Source organism: Rhea americana, unplaced genomic scaffold, assembly GCF_003343005.1.
Source record: "Rhea americana isolate MKP2758 unplaced genomic scaffold, rheAme1 scaffold_408, whole genome shotgun sequence".
NCBI classification, from domain to species: domain Eukaryota; kingdom Metazoa; phylum Chordata; class Aves; order Rheiformes; family Rheidae; genus Rhea; species Rhea americana.
In genome coordinates, this window is record NW_028186544.1 from 354563 (window position 1) to 373268 (window position 18706).

Below are 18706 nucleotides of genomic sequence, written 5' to 3' on the forward strand. Positions count from 1 at the left end.
AAGATCTGGTGATCTACCAGGAAAAAACTAAAATCAAACCCAACAAACAACAACCAAGCCCTACACTTCTTCTCCAGTACTGCAGGCGTGCAATACATGTGCACACTCTTTCCTGGGACTCAGTATTAAAGGTCTCCAATTTTCAAAGCTGCAGCCTCTTAAAAGCTGAAGAAGGTAGATAGTCTGCTCTTGGAAGAGAGAGTCAATGCTCCATCAYTCCTCCCTACGAGCTTTATTGAAGACACCCYGCTTTTCGGCATGAGGATGAGAAGCAGAATAAACAGATCAGTTGCTTATTATGTTGAATGKTCATTTGAGACATTAAAACTTGGGCCAAGCAGAACAAAAATCCTTTGAGTTTTGCAGGGACCATAATTAAATTATAATACTTCGCCATGTTTTATAATATTGGAGAATGACAGAATCAAGTATTTCCTGAGCATCAAAAACAACTAAAATCCAAGGTGCTGCAGGAAGATAACTTCTGCTTTAAGCATGTACAGAGTTGGGACAACATCCCTAGGACTGTGACCATGCAGGCCGACTGCTGTATTCCCAGGTACACTCACTACCTTTTTGTTTTCTTCTGGCAAAGCTATGTTTAGCCATGTGCTAACGACAAGGATTCTCCGTTTGCTTCTCCTCATAGTAATTTTCCAATCTGAATTTCAACAGAAATTCAAATTTGGTCCCAACATCAGCTCTCTGCATGTATGCCTGGGGGTTTAATAGTGTTGTGAGGGGCAGAGAACACACAAAAATGAGGTGCAAGGAGTATATTGGAGGCTTTGACCCTGCATCTACTCTGCTCAGAGCTGCAAGGTATAACTAAAGATTTAATCCGCCAGCCAGTTCATTGCCTCTCTTGCACCTGGTCACCAACTGAGAGTTGGTTAAAAAAAAAGTCAGTCATGGGTTTTCCAAAGAACAGGATTTGACTCTTCTCCACGTCTGTAAAATAGAACAGCTTAAAAGRAAGGAATGCTAGACCAGCCAAACTGTAGTTTGGACACCCTCTGTGCAAGACAACCACACAAGAACAGCCCAGGACCCATATTTGCTCTGTGTTCTTCTGCGAGGACAGCCGCTTTTATTTACTTATTTTCTGAGCAAGCTCCAGTACTTTGGCAGGTGAATTGTCTGAATTTCCTTATGAAGTCTCTTGGTCTGCACATGTACCTCAACCGTGCTCAAATATCCACCATGTCCACCAGAGCAGAGAGGTGGAGCTCAGAGGCAACCTCACCCTCTTTGTTAGCTCTGAGTAGCCTTTGCAAGCGTTTCAGTCTGTCTGACAGCGCTGGGCTTAGGTCCTCCACCACAAGCTCGCATCCCACTTGACTCCCAGCCTGTCCAGAAAGAAAAGAGAGATGAGACTGACAAAAAAGCATTATCCAGTACGAACAAGAGACAGCTCAGCTTAGTGACTGCTCTCACTTTTGAGAATAACCACAGGGGTCACTATTGTCCTCCCACATAAGAGACATGGCAAAAAGAGCATATTCCGCCCTGGCCCCAGCCTTTCTTTAACTGAGAGAAGCTGACCCACAAAGGTGATTCTTTAAGCTAGAGTACACCACCACAGCTGATACTATTAGACTTTCCTCAGCAGAGAGCACTAACATCTGTGAGGAACCTSTATTTCAGATCTGTAGGAAGTACTCCTCTCCCTGAGAGGAGGTTATCATCAAAGCACCCCTTTTCAATTCCCAATTTYCAAAGGCTATCTAACACTGTGTRCCCATGTTTATTCCCACTAAATTCTGCAAGTGCAGCAGGTTTAATAGCTGTAGCTCTAAAGGGTRTTGTGCAGGTAAGTTCCCAGTGCCACCTCCTTTTTACCTCTTGAGCAGATGACATGGGACTCTTCATCAACGGATATGTGACAGGTGGGGTGGAGACCAGAGACTGGGGGAGGTAAAGAGGGGGACCCATAATGTCACCAAGGGGCTCAGTGTCCTCAGCTAGGCATTGATGCAACTGTTCTTCAAACCTGGAGGAAAGAGACCCAAACTGCTAGCCAAATTGCAACCCAGCTTTGTTCTTGTTACCAGCAGGCTAAGTGGGAGTGGAGCCTCAGAGGTGTCTGCAAGGATACAATGCTCAGTGATTTCCAACACTGACATCCCCCACTGCTATTGGGAAAACCCATTGTAGAAGGCTGTGATACAGAAAGGAGCCATACAAATTCAAGACGCTTAGCTGATGAAGGGAGTGAAGACAAAGCTCTTTAGCCAACCTCAAGAGCAATTAATTCTTTGGCTTCATCACTTGCTTTGTTGAAGATGTAAAAGTTTCAGACACTGCCACCCCAAAGTGGCCTTCAAACATTTGTAGCATTTCAAGACACAGCATGAAAACATCTGCGCACCTCCATGCCATCTTGAAAGACCACTGAACACCACACATCACTGTACTGCTTTTCATTGGTGGCTTCATTACCCACGGACAGTTTCCAACCATTCCTCAAAGTTCTCAGCATTTCTAACAGTCCTGGACAGTTCTTGTAATGCAAGTAGGAGCTAGCAGGGGAACAGCCCTGAACTTATGCACTTGGTGAAGGAAGAAGAAATTGGAGGTAGATAGGCTGTTTTTCAAAAATATTGTTGGGAGTTCAGGGCAGGTTAAACTACCTACAACCCTCTACCAAAGACTGCAAGGAAATGGCCTTAGATGGTGTTCTAGCAACAAACCTCCTGCTCTCTTTTTTCTCCAGTTGCAGCTGGGTCAACAGACGCTCTGGGAGAAGCTTGAGGGCTGCGGCCGTGTCCGTGAGTTCAGCGGCACTGGGGATGCTCCTTTCCTGACTTGACAGCACACTCATGCCAGTGCCACATTGAGCTGGTGTGATGGAGACACTGTGGGGTTTCTTAAAAGAGATGGGAGACTTCACTCTTGACCTGAGAGAGAAGGGCACAAACTGCTATGAGTGTATGTTGATTTTTTCCTTACTGGCTGGAAGGTTAGAAAAAGGGAGAAAAACGTGCTTAACGCACCATGCAACACTACCCAGTGTTTAATTAAGACCATTTACAGTTTTCCCAAGAGATGAAAAGACCTTTCCTACTGAAAGACAAAACCTGCAAATAGCTTTGATCATTCATCTGACAGGCCCAGGCTGCAGGTAAAGGTGAATGGAAGGGAGGGTGCGCTACTGAAGAAAGGACATGGTCATAATATATCCCTCCAGGCTTCCCCCCTCACACTGTTGTCCCTCCAATTCCCCCCCCACCACAAGTCTAATTGCAAACCTATCCAAGCCACAACTGTCTTCTCTCTCTGGCAGTAGAATTTCACAATTCGTAAGACTTAAGTGCATTCCAAACAAGCACATTTGAGAACTGAGTAACCCTGCAGAAGTCACATTATTTACCATCTGGTTTCTGCACAGATACCCTTGCAGTTCATTTCAAGACAACTGACGCAAGCACATTCTGAGGGAATGCCTCCTGCTTGTTTTGAACATTGTGAAGGCACCATGCACTCATCAGAGGTCCTAAGCAACCTCCTCAGACTTCACCAAGTGGCTCTGGTGGAATAACTGGTGGCTGAACATCATTCACACAGGAAGTGACAGCAGTCACCTCACCTCCCATGGTCCTGCTGGATCTCCTTCTGGGTGCGCAGTCTGGCTTGCTCCCAAGAAAAAGGGAGGGTGAAGTTTTTTAAGTGCTCCTTGAAGAAGTATACACGAATCTGGCCATCTTCACTTACTGCTTCTGTGAACAAACCAGACCCAACATTTAGTATCAGTACTGATCATCTCCTTCAGAGGAAAAACTCAGCATTAAAAAGCCACTGAAAATTATGCTGTAAAAGGCCTTTCTTTTCTTTCTTTCTTTTTTTTTTTTATATTCAACATGTAGAGTTGATTTACTCTTCAAATACCAGATGACTCCAGAGACTGTAAAATGTTGCTTTATCTTCATTTTAGATTTCTAGTGCATCTAAATTCAGTGTTCAGCCAGTCAGGTAGTCATTTTGTTAAATGAGTCTCCCTATAATTAAGCTAAACAGGACATCACAAATAAAAGTAGACTGGAATTTGAAAGCACGCAGAATTTCAAGACACAAACCTTATTAATCTTCTTTTATGTTGTACCCCTTTTTGCAGAAAAATAGATTTGAATCCTAGCTCCAAAGATGTGCTGTTTAAATACGTGCAATTCATTTTCTGAACATGTTCTCAGCATGTTATTTCAGGTACCTATTGTAAGTGAACGACTAAATGTCTAAGAAAGTGGTTCTGGTTTTGCTTGTTTRTTTACTTACCAATTAAGCCAAATCTCCTCATCCAGCATATCTACCATCTCAGCTAACCTGAGTAGATGTGTCTACAATGTGAAGGCGGAGATCAAGACCAGAGCTCTCAATCTGCTGCACTAATGCTATGTATGACTCACTACCATATGTAAAGCTACCTATGCCAAGTTATTAAATGTAGCTATGCATGAGATGTCATCAGCACTGTAGAAGTTCATGTGATACCTGGTGTAACAGGCAGTTTGGGTGGTTTCCAGTCTCTCAGTTTATGATCAATGCAAAGTACTAAGATATCATCCCAAGGGATATCATTAACAGAAGGTCCATCATCAGAACTCCCAGAGGTCCTGCTTTTCCACTTTTGGAAAGTTCTGCTTAGTAGATTCTCCACTTGAGACTGGATCAGTGGTTGAGTATGAGAAGAACTAGCGATCTGAGACACATACTGAAAAACCATGTGGCAAACAGGACGCCAAGGAGCTAGGGAAAAAAAATACAAAAAAGTAGTTTGCAAGTATGTACGAGAGCGTCAGACTATCAACTTTACATGCAGACAGTTCAAGGAAACGCAGCCAAATATTTGAGAAAACAACATGCTGCCAAGGGGATACTGAAATGTGAAGTACATACCACCCAGCGGAGGCAGATCAAGATACGGAATCTGGAAGGAAAGAACAGCTTTCTTCAGCCAGGCCAGGTGATCAGGCATGTTCCACTGGAGGTGGGGTAACAGTTTGTTACCCCCAGGCTCTGAAAACTCAGTAACAGGCCAAGACAAGTCACACAGATGCTCTGAGGATGCCACATCTGAAAGGAACTGCAGCACACTGTTGTATAGCTCTATAATGACCCCCGGCTCCTGAGATGGCAGACCAGCTGAATGCCTCTCCTTCCGGTCATGATAGAAGCGCTTGCCAAATTCACCATCAATCCCATCCTCAACATACTCCTGAAGGGTCTGACTGCAGAGCTCGAGGGAGTCTGGACACTGGGAAATCAGCCACCCGACAGCTTCAGAGAGCTACAACACAAAAAACAACACTGCTAATTGCAGACTTTGCTCCAGGTGATGAGGATAGTAAGGATCCAATCCTGTAGCCCTCCAAGTTTGAGGGAACAGGGCCTTGAATAGTGCATAGCAAAATACAAACAAATCACTCAGCACCATCCTGATATTTACAGCAGTAATTGTCAAATTGGGTGGTCTCAATCTAAAGCTCACATGTAGCACATTCAAAACCCAAAAGGAAGAGATTGTTCACATAACAAGCAGTTGTGCTATGGAACTCCCTGCTGTGCTGCAGGATATTGGGGATGTCAAAAGTTTGTCTGAGGTCAGGAAGTCTGACAACTAGTCAACATAACCAAGACAGATGAGAATGTATTTACGCAATTCAAATATTTGAGCCTCAGTGCAGTTTTCAGTATTAGAGAAGAAACTAGCTTTTATGAAGCAAATGCTGTTGATCTCTAGAGAGTTAAAAGAGAACTGTCACAAATAATGAAAAATTAGCAGCAATAATTCAGAACAGTTCTGGATGATGCTGGAATCACTACTGAAAACGCAGTATCTGACTCCAGGAAATTCAGGTACATGGTAAAAAAAACATTCTGAGCAAAAATTATGGCAAAAATTAAGAGAAAAAAATATTTTAGAAGTTATTGATAATATAGCAATCATTCCTTACAAGATGTTAGCAATTCAAAGAGATTAATAATAAAGCAGTTGAGCAGTCTCTTCACATTCTGAACTGCTTTTCTTACCCTTTTGGTGCCTTGCAAGTCATTGATAGAACCTGGAAGCTCAACAACAGTGTAGTCTGAAATAAGCTGAGCTGAAATCAAGTCCTGCAGCATCAAACCTTTAAAATAAATAAATAAATAAATAAATAAAAACAGTAACTGAAAGGGCTCCCTCTCTTCTCAGCCACATATATAGACAAAGAACAAACTAACGGGCACCTCCTACTTAGACCTAATCTCACTCTCAGCATACATTCACAGCAAAGTCCCCTCCACCCTTACCTCCAGACTCTTGGGATGAAACATGCTGTGCAAAGGAATCTTGGAAACTTAGGAAAAGTTCACCTCTTTCCATATTAATGAATCCTTAAGGCCTCTGGATTTCTATCAGAGCTTTGAAGACTCCTATGCTTCTCTCTCTTAACTAGAAGCTCTCTATATTTCAGACACTGTTAGTCCCAATTGTTCTACTTTAGGCTGTCCTAAATATTCATGTTATTTCAAGGCACAGAAATAATACAGACCTTCTTCTACTTCTTTCTCTGTGGCATCTTCTTCCTGACTAGGGACTAGAACCACCAGAGGAACTATTGGATGGAAAGGTTTGGCTTGAAGCAACTGTTTCAATTGAAGCAAAGCTGAAAGCCAATAAACATCATCTTCTGCAACATCTTCACTCCTAACTCGAGGGGGCAGAAGAAGAATAAGCCCACTGGTTCCCAGCAAGTCTTTTTGCCTCTCGGCTTTATCAAGCTCAGAGTCAGACAGTGTGCCATGTGCCACCTAAACAAGAAGCATGACAACAGGAATGCAGCTAAAAACAAAGCAATCTTCATAATAAAAACTGCAGTTCATTCTACAAACCTTAAGTAGTTAAAAAAAAAAAAAACAATAAAAACACACCGAGAAAATCCACACATCATGAATGTGCCCAACAGATGCACAAAACTATACTTCAACACCTGATCTGGAACTAGGAATTGAAAGAACAGGTTCTAATATTATACTGTATTTAAGTACATATTTATTTAGTTGAATGGAAACCAGGAAAAAAAAATTAAATTATGCTTTCAACTGCCCCATCCCTCCCAGTATCATGTCCTCCATCTGTCAGGACACACTATGAAAAGCTTCCAGACAATTTCCACTGGCAGAGATAGCACACTTACTGCCTGTCAGATACGAGAAGATCGCTCTCACCTACCTTTACACACACATTGACATGAATAGTTCTGTTCTCTTGAACACCAAGAGAACTAAGTATTGTCAAYGTTTGAATTCTTCCTTCTGCATGTGAAATGTTTTTCTTCCAGCTTTTGTCTCCCACAAATTTAGCTTTCAACCAATCCACCAGTACCCTAACAAAAGAAAACAAAAAACCTTTTTTCTCAAAATACAGTATTTTAGGGTTTTGGCACCAACACCTGTTAAGTATTATAATCTATTATACTCACAATCTTCAAATTGCTTAGACTTTGCTAAATATTTATCAAATGGCCTGCAATTCTCCATATCATTACCTATTTCAATGTTTTCTTTGTTTTTGATATAAACAAAAGCAGTTCAAAGAACAATGACAGGAGAAGATAGAGGCCTTTGCAACAAACTGCAGTCACATCCTTTGAGTACTTTGGAGGAAAAAAAGCAAAGGGGGAAATTTGACATAGTAGGTGAAAAACAACATATGTTGAGGACACTAGTAGTCGTCTTCCATTCTACTGCCATGCTTGAGAAAGGAACACACTAATCAGCTCTTCTGCTTACCTGCTGGGATCATCCTCTGTGTATTCATCATCGTCTGGCAAAACCAACAGCACCTTCCAAACAAATTGTTCTTGCTGAACTGGAATATGTTCAGTGATTAATAAGGTGAGATCCAGTGGAGTCCAAGCTAAATCACTTAAAGAGAGACAGAAATGGGTAAGACAGAGACTGAAGTAGCATCTTACATTTTTTCAGTGATAGCACCATTTTGCCATTATGTAAGCTCCAAAACCAGTTACTGATCATTCAGCTTTAGGAAGTTCCTGTGATTTTTTTCTGAAGCAATGTGCTAGCTAACAGGTAATATTGCAGCTTTACTCATTAACATCTGACAACCTCATTTACTGACTGCACACGTGTTTTTGAGCTACTCCAATGAACAGAACATACCAGTTTAYATCACTTTCTACAACTGCAGAGCACACCCATGACCAGTTACTGGAAGAACATGGCTGCTTTTGATTATGGGAAGGTCTGCTGAGGAGAGTCATAGAAAATAAATTACCATTACAGGAAAAACTCTTAAAGAATCACAGAAGCACTAGTGGGACAGGTCTCCCTGTTCAGCCTCCTCAGAGCAGAAATGTCCCCAACAGTGGATCAAGACAGCCTGGCTAGCAGCCAAGGCTTAGAATATGCCCAAGGATGGAGATTGCCCACTATGGACCTGTCTAAGGGTTGCATCCCTTCAAAGTCAATGTTGTTCTTGCCTTGAATAAACTGGACTACTATAAATAGTCAAAGAGGTCCAAAATCAGAGTTAAAGAATTAGCTCCATCACCTACCTATTTCACCACGGATCAGATGCTTTCAAGAATTATAGTTGCCAAATTTGTAATATGAGCTTTATTTTGGGGATTGTTGGAACACATATATATCACTCCACTTCCACACTGCTCAACTACCCTGCTCCAATAAACACGTAAGGAATCAGTGCGTGACAAGCCATGAGAAGATAGACCTCCTGCTACACATTAAAATAGTCAATCAAAACCTTTGCGCCACAAACCAGGCTAGTAATGGATCTTTTATCTTTAGGTCTGTATGCCCAGCCTATGCCCCATACTATGCAAGAACAAAATGCGTAAAATTTGACACACATTTTAAGGTTATACCCACAGCAATTGGATTGTATGTCCTAACATTTTCAAGGATTTATCTTCCAGTTAACTTAACTGTTGAGTACTTCCAGAAGCAAARCAGCAAATGGATATTCCATTTGTAACTCCACACTGACATTTTCAAGGCCTTTGGCATTTTTGTTATTAAAAAAGAAAAAAAGATCAACAAACATACCTTAACAACTGCTGGTAGAAGTGCTGAACTTTCATCTCATGTACTGTCTTGTTTCTCAGCCAATTTAATCTATAAACAGAAGTTGGTTGTGACTGGCAAATGTGTCTGTTATTTTATAAAAACGAAGTTGGTAAGCCCTTACAAGTCACTGAAAAAACTTCGGAAAGTTGCTATTAATAGGAGAAAAAAATTTCTTTGGGTTTTCTGATTTTTTTAATAGCATTCTGTACAGAAAGTGTCTTTTGGAGGTATTTAAGAAAACTGTTTTGCAAAACCATTAACTTTAACAACAGATTCTAGCAGAAGAGGAGTACTTTATAACTTTCCTTCCAAAAATATCTTACAGATTGCCAACTGCTGTCACTGTAAGCATCCTTACCTTGTGCAAGAGATTCCCAGTTTTCCCGCATGTCCTAGGTTTACAATTCTCTTGGCCAAGTTGTCCACGGCTATTGGCCACTCAGCACTGGGGCACAGCGCTTTCAGTTTATTTCTTGGATCGGTGCAAAAGGGAGCAGCCGGAAATGCCCTCATTTGACGTTTCAACTTTGTTCGAGCTGCCACTGCCTCCCTCCACCTTCAGGAGAGGATATACAAATAGGCTCTATTAATAACTTCCTCGGTTTAAACCATTTTTYTTATTCTTTGATCTTCATACTGGGTCAGGCTCTCAGAAATATCCCACAGAGACAACCAAAGGGAACAGGTCRGACAGTTCATTTGGGAGATGATATGGCCTCAGGCTACAGTCATGCACACAACTGCAAATTCACTTTTCAGAGCACACAGTGGATGCAACCTGCCAGTCATGTATTGAGTGGCCAAAAGGGGCAGCACTGCACCCCATCCAAAAAATATTAATAATAATAAAAAATACAGACAAAAAAAGCAGTAGCTTTCTGCTTAGCAAGTTGAACTCATTCTCTGTGGTCAGACAGGGACCACAGGAGGGAAGCACGGCTGTCCTATCTGCACCCTAAAAGCTTCCCAAACAAAAGATCAAGAATAATTATCCTTCCTTGGTTTCAGTATGCTTATTTCTAGCACAAGGTTTCTATAATACTCTCAATACTGCAACATCTCTTGYAGAAAGAAATGTATGCCTTTTTCTGGAACAGGTTGTCCAGAGAGGTTGTGGAGTCCCCTCCTCTGGAGATACACAAAACCTGCCTGGATGCAACCTGTTTAACAYGCTCTAGGTGACCCTGCTTGAGCAGAGAGGTTGGACTAGATGATCTCCAGAGGTCCCTTCCAACCTTATTCATTCTGTGATTCTGCTGTAGTGCTGTTTTTGAAGATTTTTATGAGGCAAATCAATCAAGCCAGAGGGAACATTTAATACAGCCTTCATCATCAGAAGCTAGCCTATCTTTCAATAACCAAGTGATTCAGAATACGCAACAAAAGTTAAAACAAAAGATTTTAATTCATAAATTGGTATTTGTGTTTTGTTCCTTCTGATATTTTCAGAGCACATAAAAATATTTCTGCACCATTCAATTTTGACTGCTGCATGTATGTGTATTTTTGTATCTTTAGGATCTTGCTTAACCTTCCCTATGCCACAGAAGGCAGATATGATTACATATATCCAGAAGTGAAACAAGTACAATCTTAGGACAGGAGAACTCTGCAAGAAAAGTTGCTGGGAGGGGGGATGGGGAGAAGCAGCCTGCTGCTTCCTCTTCTAATGCTGTGAAACACCAACTGAAGCATCTCCACCGGGCTGCACTTGGGCAGCATAGCAGAGGGAAAATGTATCTCTGCTTTGGACCACTACAGTAACCACTTAACACATATCCAGAAAAACAAACTCTCAGTAGAAAACATCCAAGGAGAAATTACAAGTTTCTAGAAGTCTCTTACCAAGCTCGTTAAATGGCTTTGATGAAGTATACCCCCCTCCCCCATATATTGGGGCTAAGCGTTTAAGGCGATGGACTGCTAATCCACTGTGCTCTGCACACGTGGGTTTGAATCCCACCCTCAGTCCCCGCCTTTGGGAGTTACTGAGCACTGGAGCAGGTTGCCCAGGGGGGTTGTGGAGTCTCCATCCCTGGAGATGTTTAAAACCTGCCTGGAAGTGATCCTATACAATATGCTCTAGCTAACCTTGTTTGAGCAAGGAGGCTGGACCAGATGATCTCCAGAGGTCCCTTCCAACCTCAACTATTCTGTGTTTTTAATGGCTGTGAGAGCTGGGCCTCTTGAGCCTGGGGAAGAGAAGGCTGAGGAGAGAATCTTAACAATGTGTATAAGTACCTCAAGGGAGGGTATCAAGGGGATGGCGACAAACTTTTCAGTTGTCCCATGTGACAGGACAAGAGGCAATGGGCAGAAATTGAAGCACAGGAAGTTCTGCTTGAATGTGAGGGGGAATTTCTTCACTGTGAGAGTGACCGAGCACTGGAACAGGTTGCCCAGAGAGGTTGCGGAGTCTCCTTCTCTGGAGATATTCAAGGCCTGCCTGGATGCAACCCTGTCTMACATGCTCTGGTTGACCCTGCTGAGCAGGGGGGTTGGACTAGATGATCTCCAGAGGTCYCTTCCAATCTTACTGATTCTATATATTAGCAGTGTAAGACTAAGATTATCCTTATGGTGGAGCCAACTAGTCAGCAACAGCTGTCTCAAAAAACACAAGCATTTTTAATTAAAACTATTAACACTGGCTTGTCAATATTCCCAAGAAAAGCAACTGTATCACAGGATGGCAACTCACCTTTGCAGGTATTTGCAGAAACATTGGAGCTCCTGAAGAGTTTCCTTAGCAATCTGGAAAATCTCATCTTCCAGAAAGAGGTCCATTACATGAGCACAGACTTCTTCTGAGCACCGGGCAATACGTGCTCTCCGGTCTCTTTCTAAGGCACATCTAATTCAAAAATGAAACAAGCCAAGACCTCCAGTGAGGTGAAGGCAAGTGCTAAAACAACTGACTGTACTGCAAACAAAGAGAGTCCATCAGCACAGCTAGCAAAAGAGGAAGAATTTTATATGCTGCCTTTTAATCTATGGTCCTTCTAAATGATGTCTGTAATCAGAAAAGTCATTCAAGTTTGGAAGCCTGTGATCAGTATAAAAAGAAATACGTACAATGAGAGGCAAGTCTACAGCTAGGGCATAATGTAGTCAGAGCAAAAAGCACATAGGGTAGCCTTGTTCTAAATAAAGTTTCTATTACTTTTGCCCTGGAGGACTACTTCTGCCTGATAACAGTGCAACTGCAAGCTGACAACATGCTGTAACACTAGGTCCACTTTCCCTCTCTTTAAAGTACCTTATTGTTGCAGATGACCTCGAGGAAGGTGAAACAAGAAGCTYGCCACTTCCTGACAAATTCTTACTCTCAAAAAAGCATCCTAAACAGAGTATGGTGTGCAGTACATACTACTTACTTTAATTCATTGCCTGATGTCTCTTGAACGCTCTCCTTTATTACTTCTTCCATCAACTCCATACCCACCAACTGACTCAACTGTTTTATTAACTGCTCTCTTTCCTTCTTTTGCCTAGAAGGACAGAACAAGTATATGCAAGCAGCAATTGCCAAGCCTTCCACTTCATAACACAACTGTTACATGCAGCATCAGACACACAGTTAATTCACCTAAAGTTAAGTTCCCACTCACTGTTTTCTCTCCCTAAAAATAAACAAAATGGAGCCAGCTGATCTTGGGGTTATTTCTTTCTTACTCCAATGAACTATAGACAAATAGCTCACGCCTTGGAAATAAAAAGCTCCTGCACACGTCGAGGCCAGGACATGCCTCCTTCCCTGGAAGCTTTAGGTGAATTGAAGTTCCCCAAACATTCCCACTCACCATTTCCGCAGTGGCTCTGTGAGGTTACCCAAAAACTAACTAGTAGATCATGTGAAAACACAAAAGGGACAGTCTCCCTCCCTGTGATCTCAGGGCAGTTCAAGATGACAGAAATCTAGAGATTTCAAGATGTGAGAAAGGCACAGGGTCTGAGAACACATCCAGTGATTCCAGTTTGCACCTGCTGTTTTATGTTGTCCAGGAGGCATATACAATCCACCCTGCAAGACCAGCAACTCACCTCTCTTCCTCCACTCTTCGCCTTTCTTCTTTAACACGCTCCCTTTCTGCACTGAGCACGCTTCCCGCTACTTGTCTGAGGATCTCCCCCATCACTTCAGCCAGAAGTTCCTCCACAGTGGCCTCTGATATACTGCACAAAAACAGCGATTCTCTTTTCAAAGCCTGCAAATTTTCATTCAGAACCTTAAAGACTAGGCACCACACACACATCTGTGGCTTTCCTCAAGCTTGAAGCAGAATGACAACATGATTTTGGTCTCCTAAATCTGTTTTTAATTACACTAATACGTTATAGGATGGACCAATGAACCAACAGGTTGAACCACCCTACTGAAAATGTTAATGCTTGACAGGACACAAAGAACACGAAGGAAATTAATGCTTAGAAGATCCCTTAAAGCATCCAAAACCTACAGGCCAATTGCTTTACATTTAATACAGCTCAGAAGAGTTCAAATTTTTGTAGGAAGGGAATTCTCATGATGCAGCTTAACTGCACTCAAACCTATATTTATTAAAAAAAAAAAGATAAAAAGATCACCTTCTCTCTTCCAAGTGCTTTGCCCCATTTATGCTCTGGATCCTCACAAATTTTCTTTCACAAATGCATAACATCCTTTGACCCTTTTAGGAAGCCCTGTTTAAGGTGCTTTGAAAACAAACTACTCATTTATTTGCTCAATCCAAAAAAGGAAATGCCTACATGAAAATCCTGCAAGTCAGAAGACCAACAGGCAATCCAGAGCCATTAAGGAGACAGATCAAAGTGACAGACCACAACAGAGAACCTGTGTTATACTGTTACTCTGCAAATTCAGCATTTGCCCCTGGTTAACCAAAATACTTGCCCCTGGTTAGCCAAAATACTCATGCTCCTTTGAGACCAAGATTTCTCATTCCAGGTCAAGATTTAAAAGCCACACGTGGACTCTGATTTTAATTTAACATTACCAGGTGGAAGCAAAAATAAACAGTCAGAATAACATAATTCTCTATCATGTTCACTTTTCCCGAATAAAGAAGTCAAAACCAAACAAAATAAGCTAGATCACCATAGTGTAGCAACCAGTGTATTCCTGGTTCACAGCCTCTGCCATGCTTAGCTCATATCATTTCAGATTCCTGCCATTTTTCTAGCCCAGAACAAGAGTATACTTGGATGGGTAAAAGAGTGAAGAGGAATGCATGTGAAATGAGATAGTTCATCAACATAGAAGCCCAAGAACACTTGTGCTATGTCCTTGACCTACTCTTTGCCAACACTCAGCAAACTAATCCAGAACTGAATTGCTAAAAATAGAATCTGACTAACAAAATTAAGAAAGCTAATTCTTCTATCAGCCTGCTGAATCATGGGTCAAAGGGTTCTAACTGTGCCTGCTGGGACTGAGCAACATAGAGAAATAAAACATACATGTGTACAAAAGCAACCAACCTTCCCTTCCTATGCTGTTATTTAGAGCGAGACAGACATCCAGAACGTTTTACAGCCAGACTGTTGCTGCACATCCCACTCTACAGTTACCAGAGGACAGTAAGGTCCARCGCCACAGAATTATTTAATGAGCATGAGTTCCACCAGTGATGCAACTTGCCGACAGCATAACTGACCCCTCTGGGGCTTCCTTTCCTTAGGATAGGATAATTTGACTGGAGTTGGTACTTAATGCAAAAGCTGTGAGTGGTTTGGCTAGACAGTGCCAGAGCTGACAGGATCTAGTGTTGGCAACAGATCTGCTGAGAATGAGAAGATGGTCCAAAGACATCCAGATGGCCCTTCACCATGCCCTGTGTGCAAGTCTGAATTCTCTTGTAGAAGCATTATTTGAAGCAAACAGTAATCCAGACCTGAACTTACTCCTCTTGTCCCTGTTCAGACACCTTCACATCCACAACACATTTGTGGTAGCAGTGATGTTAGAGTCATCCCACATAAGGTTTATAGAAGCACATCATCTAATCAATGTATACCAGAAAGGCTACGGACCTGTGAAGGAAGGGCTGATTTTTCCTCCACTGCATCAGTAAGAGAATCTCCCTCTGCTACAAACCTTGCCTTGCTTAGTTTTAATCTTTGTACATGGTGCTGCTAGGCCAAACTGGAACTTTGATGACAATGAATTCCAGAAGTACCAGCAGAAAATGTTCTTTACCAGATGGCTGCAGTCATATAAGCCACTCCCGCTCGGCTGACTTCTCTGCACTCTCCTTTGAGGACGTCGTGTACAAGCCCATCCACCACCTCAGCAATGTCCTACAACACAGAGGAGGAAACAGATAAAAGGAAACTGGATTCATGCTCAAGACAGCCTACACACACACAAAKTGGGAGCAAAGGCTTCCAAAATTGTTTAACTGATTGTAATTAGCAACTACAACAACGATATTTCTACCTGCTAACTTTGTAAGTGCAAGAACCAACACAAAGCAACATAATGTGTCAAAACAGATTCAGTATTAGCATAAATCCAAACGTTGGCGGGGTGGGGAAAGCACAAGGGCATAAGGTACGCATTTAAGACTCAATATTAACAGTATTGTGTGTATATATAAGCAGCAGCTTAGTCACGTTTTATTTCAAATAAGTATCATAATATTAAAGGCATAGGTAAATATTCACAAAACAAAATTTGCCTGCTAAATCAATATAACTACTTTTACTGTATCATTGACTTTCTCCTTAGAAGTTTATCAAACAAATGCTAACAGACAGGACTTTGTTTATCCAAAGAAGACAAGCAAGCAGTGACATCTTCAGACCTGCATCTAAAAYTACACAAGAATTTTCTTTTTGGAATAAAAAATTTGAGGAAACAACTACTTAAACTAACCACAGCACTGGATCAGGGAGTTTCTCCTGGCTCTGGAGACAATCTACAGATCTTAGTTKCATTCTATAATTTTCTAGATCTTTTCCAGATGCTCAAAGGGTTTTTAACTTCCCTTACCATGTCTGTGTATACTGGCTGAGGCTTTGAAGGGAGAAGCTCAGGTTGTCCAACAGACTGGGAAATTGTCTGGGCGGGAGGCAGCAGCGGCATTAGAGGACGAGGTAACAGTGAAGGCATAAGATGAGCTGTGGGCTGGACTTTTACTGCTGCAACATCTAATTCCACAACTTTGCTTTCCATTCTTCCTTCTAGGGCAGGGGAGGGGACAGAAATCAAGCCCTTAAGAGAAAATCAATTTAATCACAAGAAAAAGCTAAATTACTCTTGCTACTTATTATCTTCAAAAGCTTATTTGTTTTATAACCTGATGAGATTTATCACACAAGTCCAAAATGGAAGCTTGCTGCCCTGAAGTTAAAATATATTGCATGGGCTAATTAAATTGTTTTATATATATATATATATATACATACACATATATACACATATATATATGTATACATATATATATAGAGAGAGAGAGAGATAGTTGTATTATTTGAGAGTGCATCTCCAATAAAACAATTGCTTTAAGAGAAGTAAGATTAGCACCTACACACATGCTGTTCTTGAGCAAATGCAAAATATTTATACTTTCAATCAGGACCAGAAAGAGAATATAAATTCTGTTAGCTTGAAGACAAGATACTTAGTTATACACAGTGAGAACAAGCAATATACAAAACCTGCAAACTGAAAAGGGAATTTGACAATCTGAAAGCAGTACGTTATTTCACCTATGTTGATAAAACTTTAAGCTTATTTCCATTAGTATATTTTCTGTATTGATACATATCTGTAAAAGCTAACAGACTTCCATATTAAAAATATATTTAACTATATTAAAGTCAAAACATGCTTTTATTATGCCCAAATTTGAATGCAATTTCAATCTTTGTCAGCCAAGAGCAATTTCTGCTTTGTAAAATAAAGATATTCACAAAGTGATCCAGCAGTATGTTACTAAACAGTGTTTAAAATGCTCATTTACACTTACCTGTAGCATCCACACTGGATTTCTGGCTGCTACTAGCTTGGTCCACAGTAGTATTACCACCAGTGTATTTGTTCTGTCCATTGAAGCTACTCACAGGCACGTGGTGAGGCACTGAAGGTAACGGTCCTCCATTTACAACTTGCCCAACTGACACAGTCAGTTTCTGACTGACAAACACCGATTTCCGTGGTTTAGGTAATCCATCAGGCTCCAAGAAAGCCGAGCGATTCAGCTCCACATAAGCACTGGCAAAATAAAAAATATATACTTAAAGCTTCTGCAGCCTATACATTCAGTATGACAGCTTAGTTAGCTAAGCAAGGCAGACACAGGGCTTTCAAAACTGTTCCCTGTAGCCTAGATCTCAATCTTCAGCTGCAACCAGAGAAGGAAAGGTAAGAATACTATCTTAACTGCTATTCTCCCATGACAGAATAGAACTTGTGATGGACAAAGATGCTCAGACTACTAACAAAAATCGTTTTAAAAGACACAATCCTACTCCAATCCAGGCACTTACAGTCTTACTAATTTGCCCTTTCCAAGCTGAGTAGTAATAGCAAATGGAGCACTTTAAGTGACAGACTCAATTTTTTGCCTTCTCCAGCTGCCTGGATCGCAAGTCTGTATGTATCAACACACCACATAATTTATGCATTTCCACAGCAGACACTGTTGGCCTTGAACACTCTCCTCATCTTCCAATGAAGACTTTTACGCTCTCTTCTCCCATTCAACGTTTCCTTTTCTCACACTCCTTTTACTCCTAAAATCTCAACCTTTTACAATATCCAAATTCATCCCACCCTATCTGCATCACCATAACATGTCAGCTTCATGAGAAATGTATCCCAACTTCCTACAGAACTACAGTTTACTAAAATTCAACTATAAGATAAAAAGGCCTACATCAAAATTTTTCCTTTGACTGCGTTATTCACAACGTCTCTTTCTAGGGAAGAATTCCCTAGAGTCCAAGAAAGACTAAGCTCAATACACAGCCTCTCCTTTGGGGGAGTGCCTCTCCTGCTTTTTACCTATTTTCAAGAAGCCTGAAGAAATTGTTTATCCTTGAAACCCCAAGCACCTTAACAAGCCTGGTAAACACTCATGTACCGGTACAAAAAAAGCTGTGTGGAAAGACATAGTAGTTATAGAAATACAAACTCCCTTTCTTTAGTGAATGAAGTGAAATCAAGGAAATTTTCATAGATACAGCAATAAAAATAGAACAGATTATTAAGCCTTTTTGCCTATCATTGCCCTAGTGCTTTTTCTGCATAAAGTCCAGTCCCTAAYCTTTGCTTATTCTTGTCTTTTTTGATTGCAAACTCCATCGAGGGCCTGTCCATGCTAGTACTTAGCTTAACATTAATCTAACCCCACTGGGCACCTTCAGGCTCAATCTCTTTAACACTCACCCATCAGAAACGCTCAGGCCATAATAACTTATGAAATCAGTTGCTTCCTCACAGTCTTTGAACAACAGCATGCGGACCAGGTGATCCAAGGGAAACACTGTACATCTCTGGGTGCTCACAGTGTAAGCAATATTGAGAGACTTGAGAGCATCTCTGCGAATCTGAGGGAAAATAAAAAGAAAGCCATGTGACCACTAAGTTCAAGATCTTGCAGTTCTTCAAACC

General features: G+C 41.3%; 1 protein-coding gene across 1 annotated transcript in view; it reads right to left on the minus strand.

Annotated features, from left to right (window-relative positions):
- Positions 1-1056: 1056 nt before the first annotated feature.
- The window catches only part of MCM3AP (minichromosome maintenance complex component 3 associated protein), a gene marked incomplete at its 5' end in the record, with an annotated part of 31021 nt that continues 13371 nt past the window's right edge, over positions 1057-18706 (minus strand). Inside the window, 19 exons of the mRNA XM_085314556.1 lie at positions 1057-1349; positions 1843-1993; positions 2694-2900; positions 3590-3719; positions 4489-4743; positions 4894-5284; positions 6028-6125; positions 6531-6789; positions 7211-7364; positions 7771-7905; positions 9067-9135; positions 9446-9643; positions 11789-11941; positions 12465-12578; positions 13132-13263; positions 15287-15387; positions 16082-16272; positions 17061-17305; positions 18482-18642. Of these exons, the coding sequence (XP_085170682.1) occupies positions 1191-1349; positions 1843-1993; positions 2694-2900; positions 3590-3719; positions 4489-4743; positions 4894-5284; positions 6028-6125; positions 6531-6789; positions 7211-7364; positions 7771-7905; positions 9067-9135; positions 9446-9643; positions 11789-11941; positions 12465-12578; positions 13132-13263; positions 15287-15387; positions 16082-16272; positions 17061-17305; positions 18482-18642 (3303 nt within the window). The remainder of the gene's footprint in view (positions 1350-1842; positions 1994-2693; positions 2901-3589; positions 3720-4488; positions 4744-4893; positions 5285-6027; positions 6126-6530; positions 6790-7210; positions 7365-7770; positions 7906-9066; positions 9136-9445; positions 9644-11788; positions 11942-12464; positions 12579-13131; positions 13264-15286; positions 15388-16081; positions 16273-17060; positions 17306-18481; positions 18643-18706) is intronic.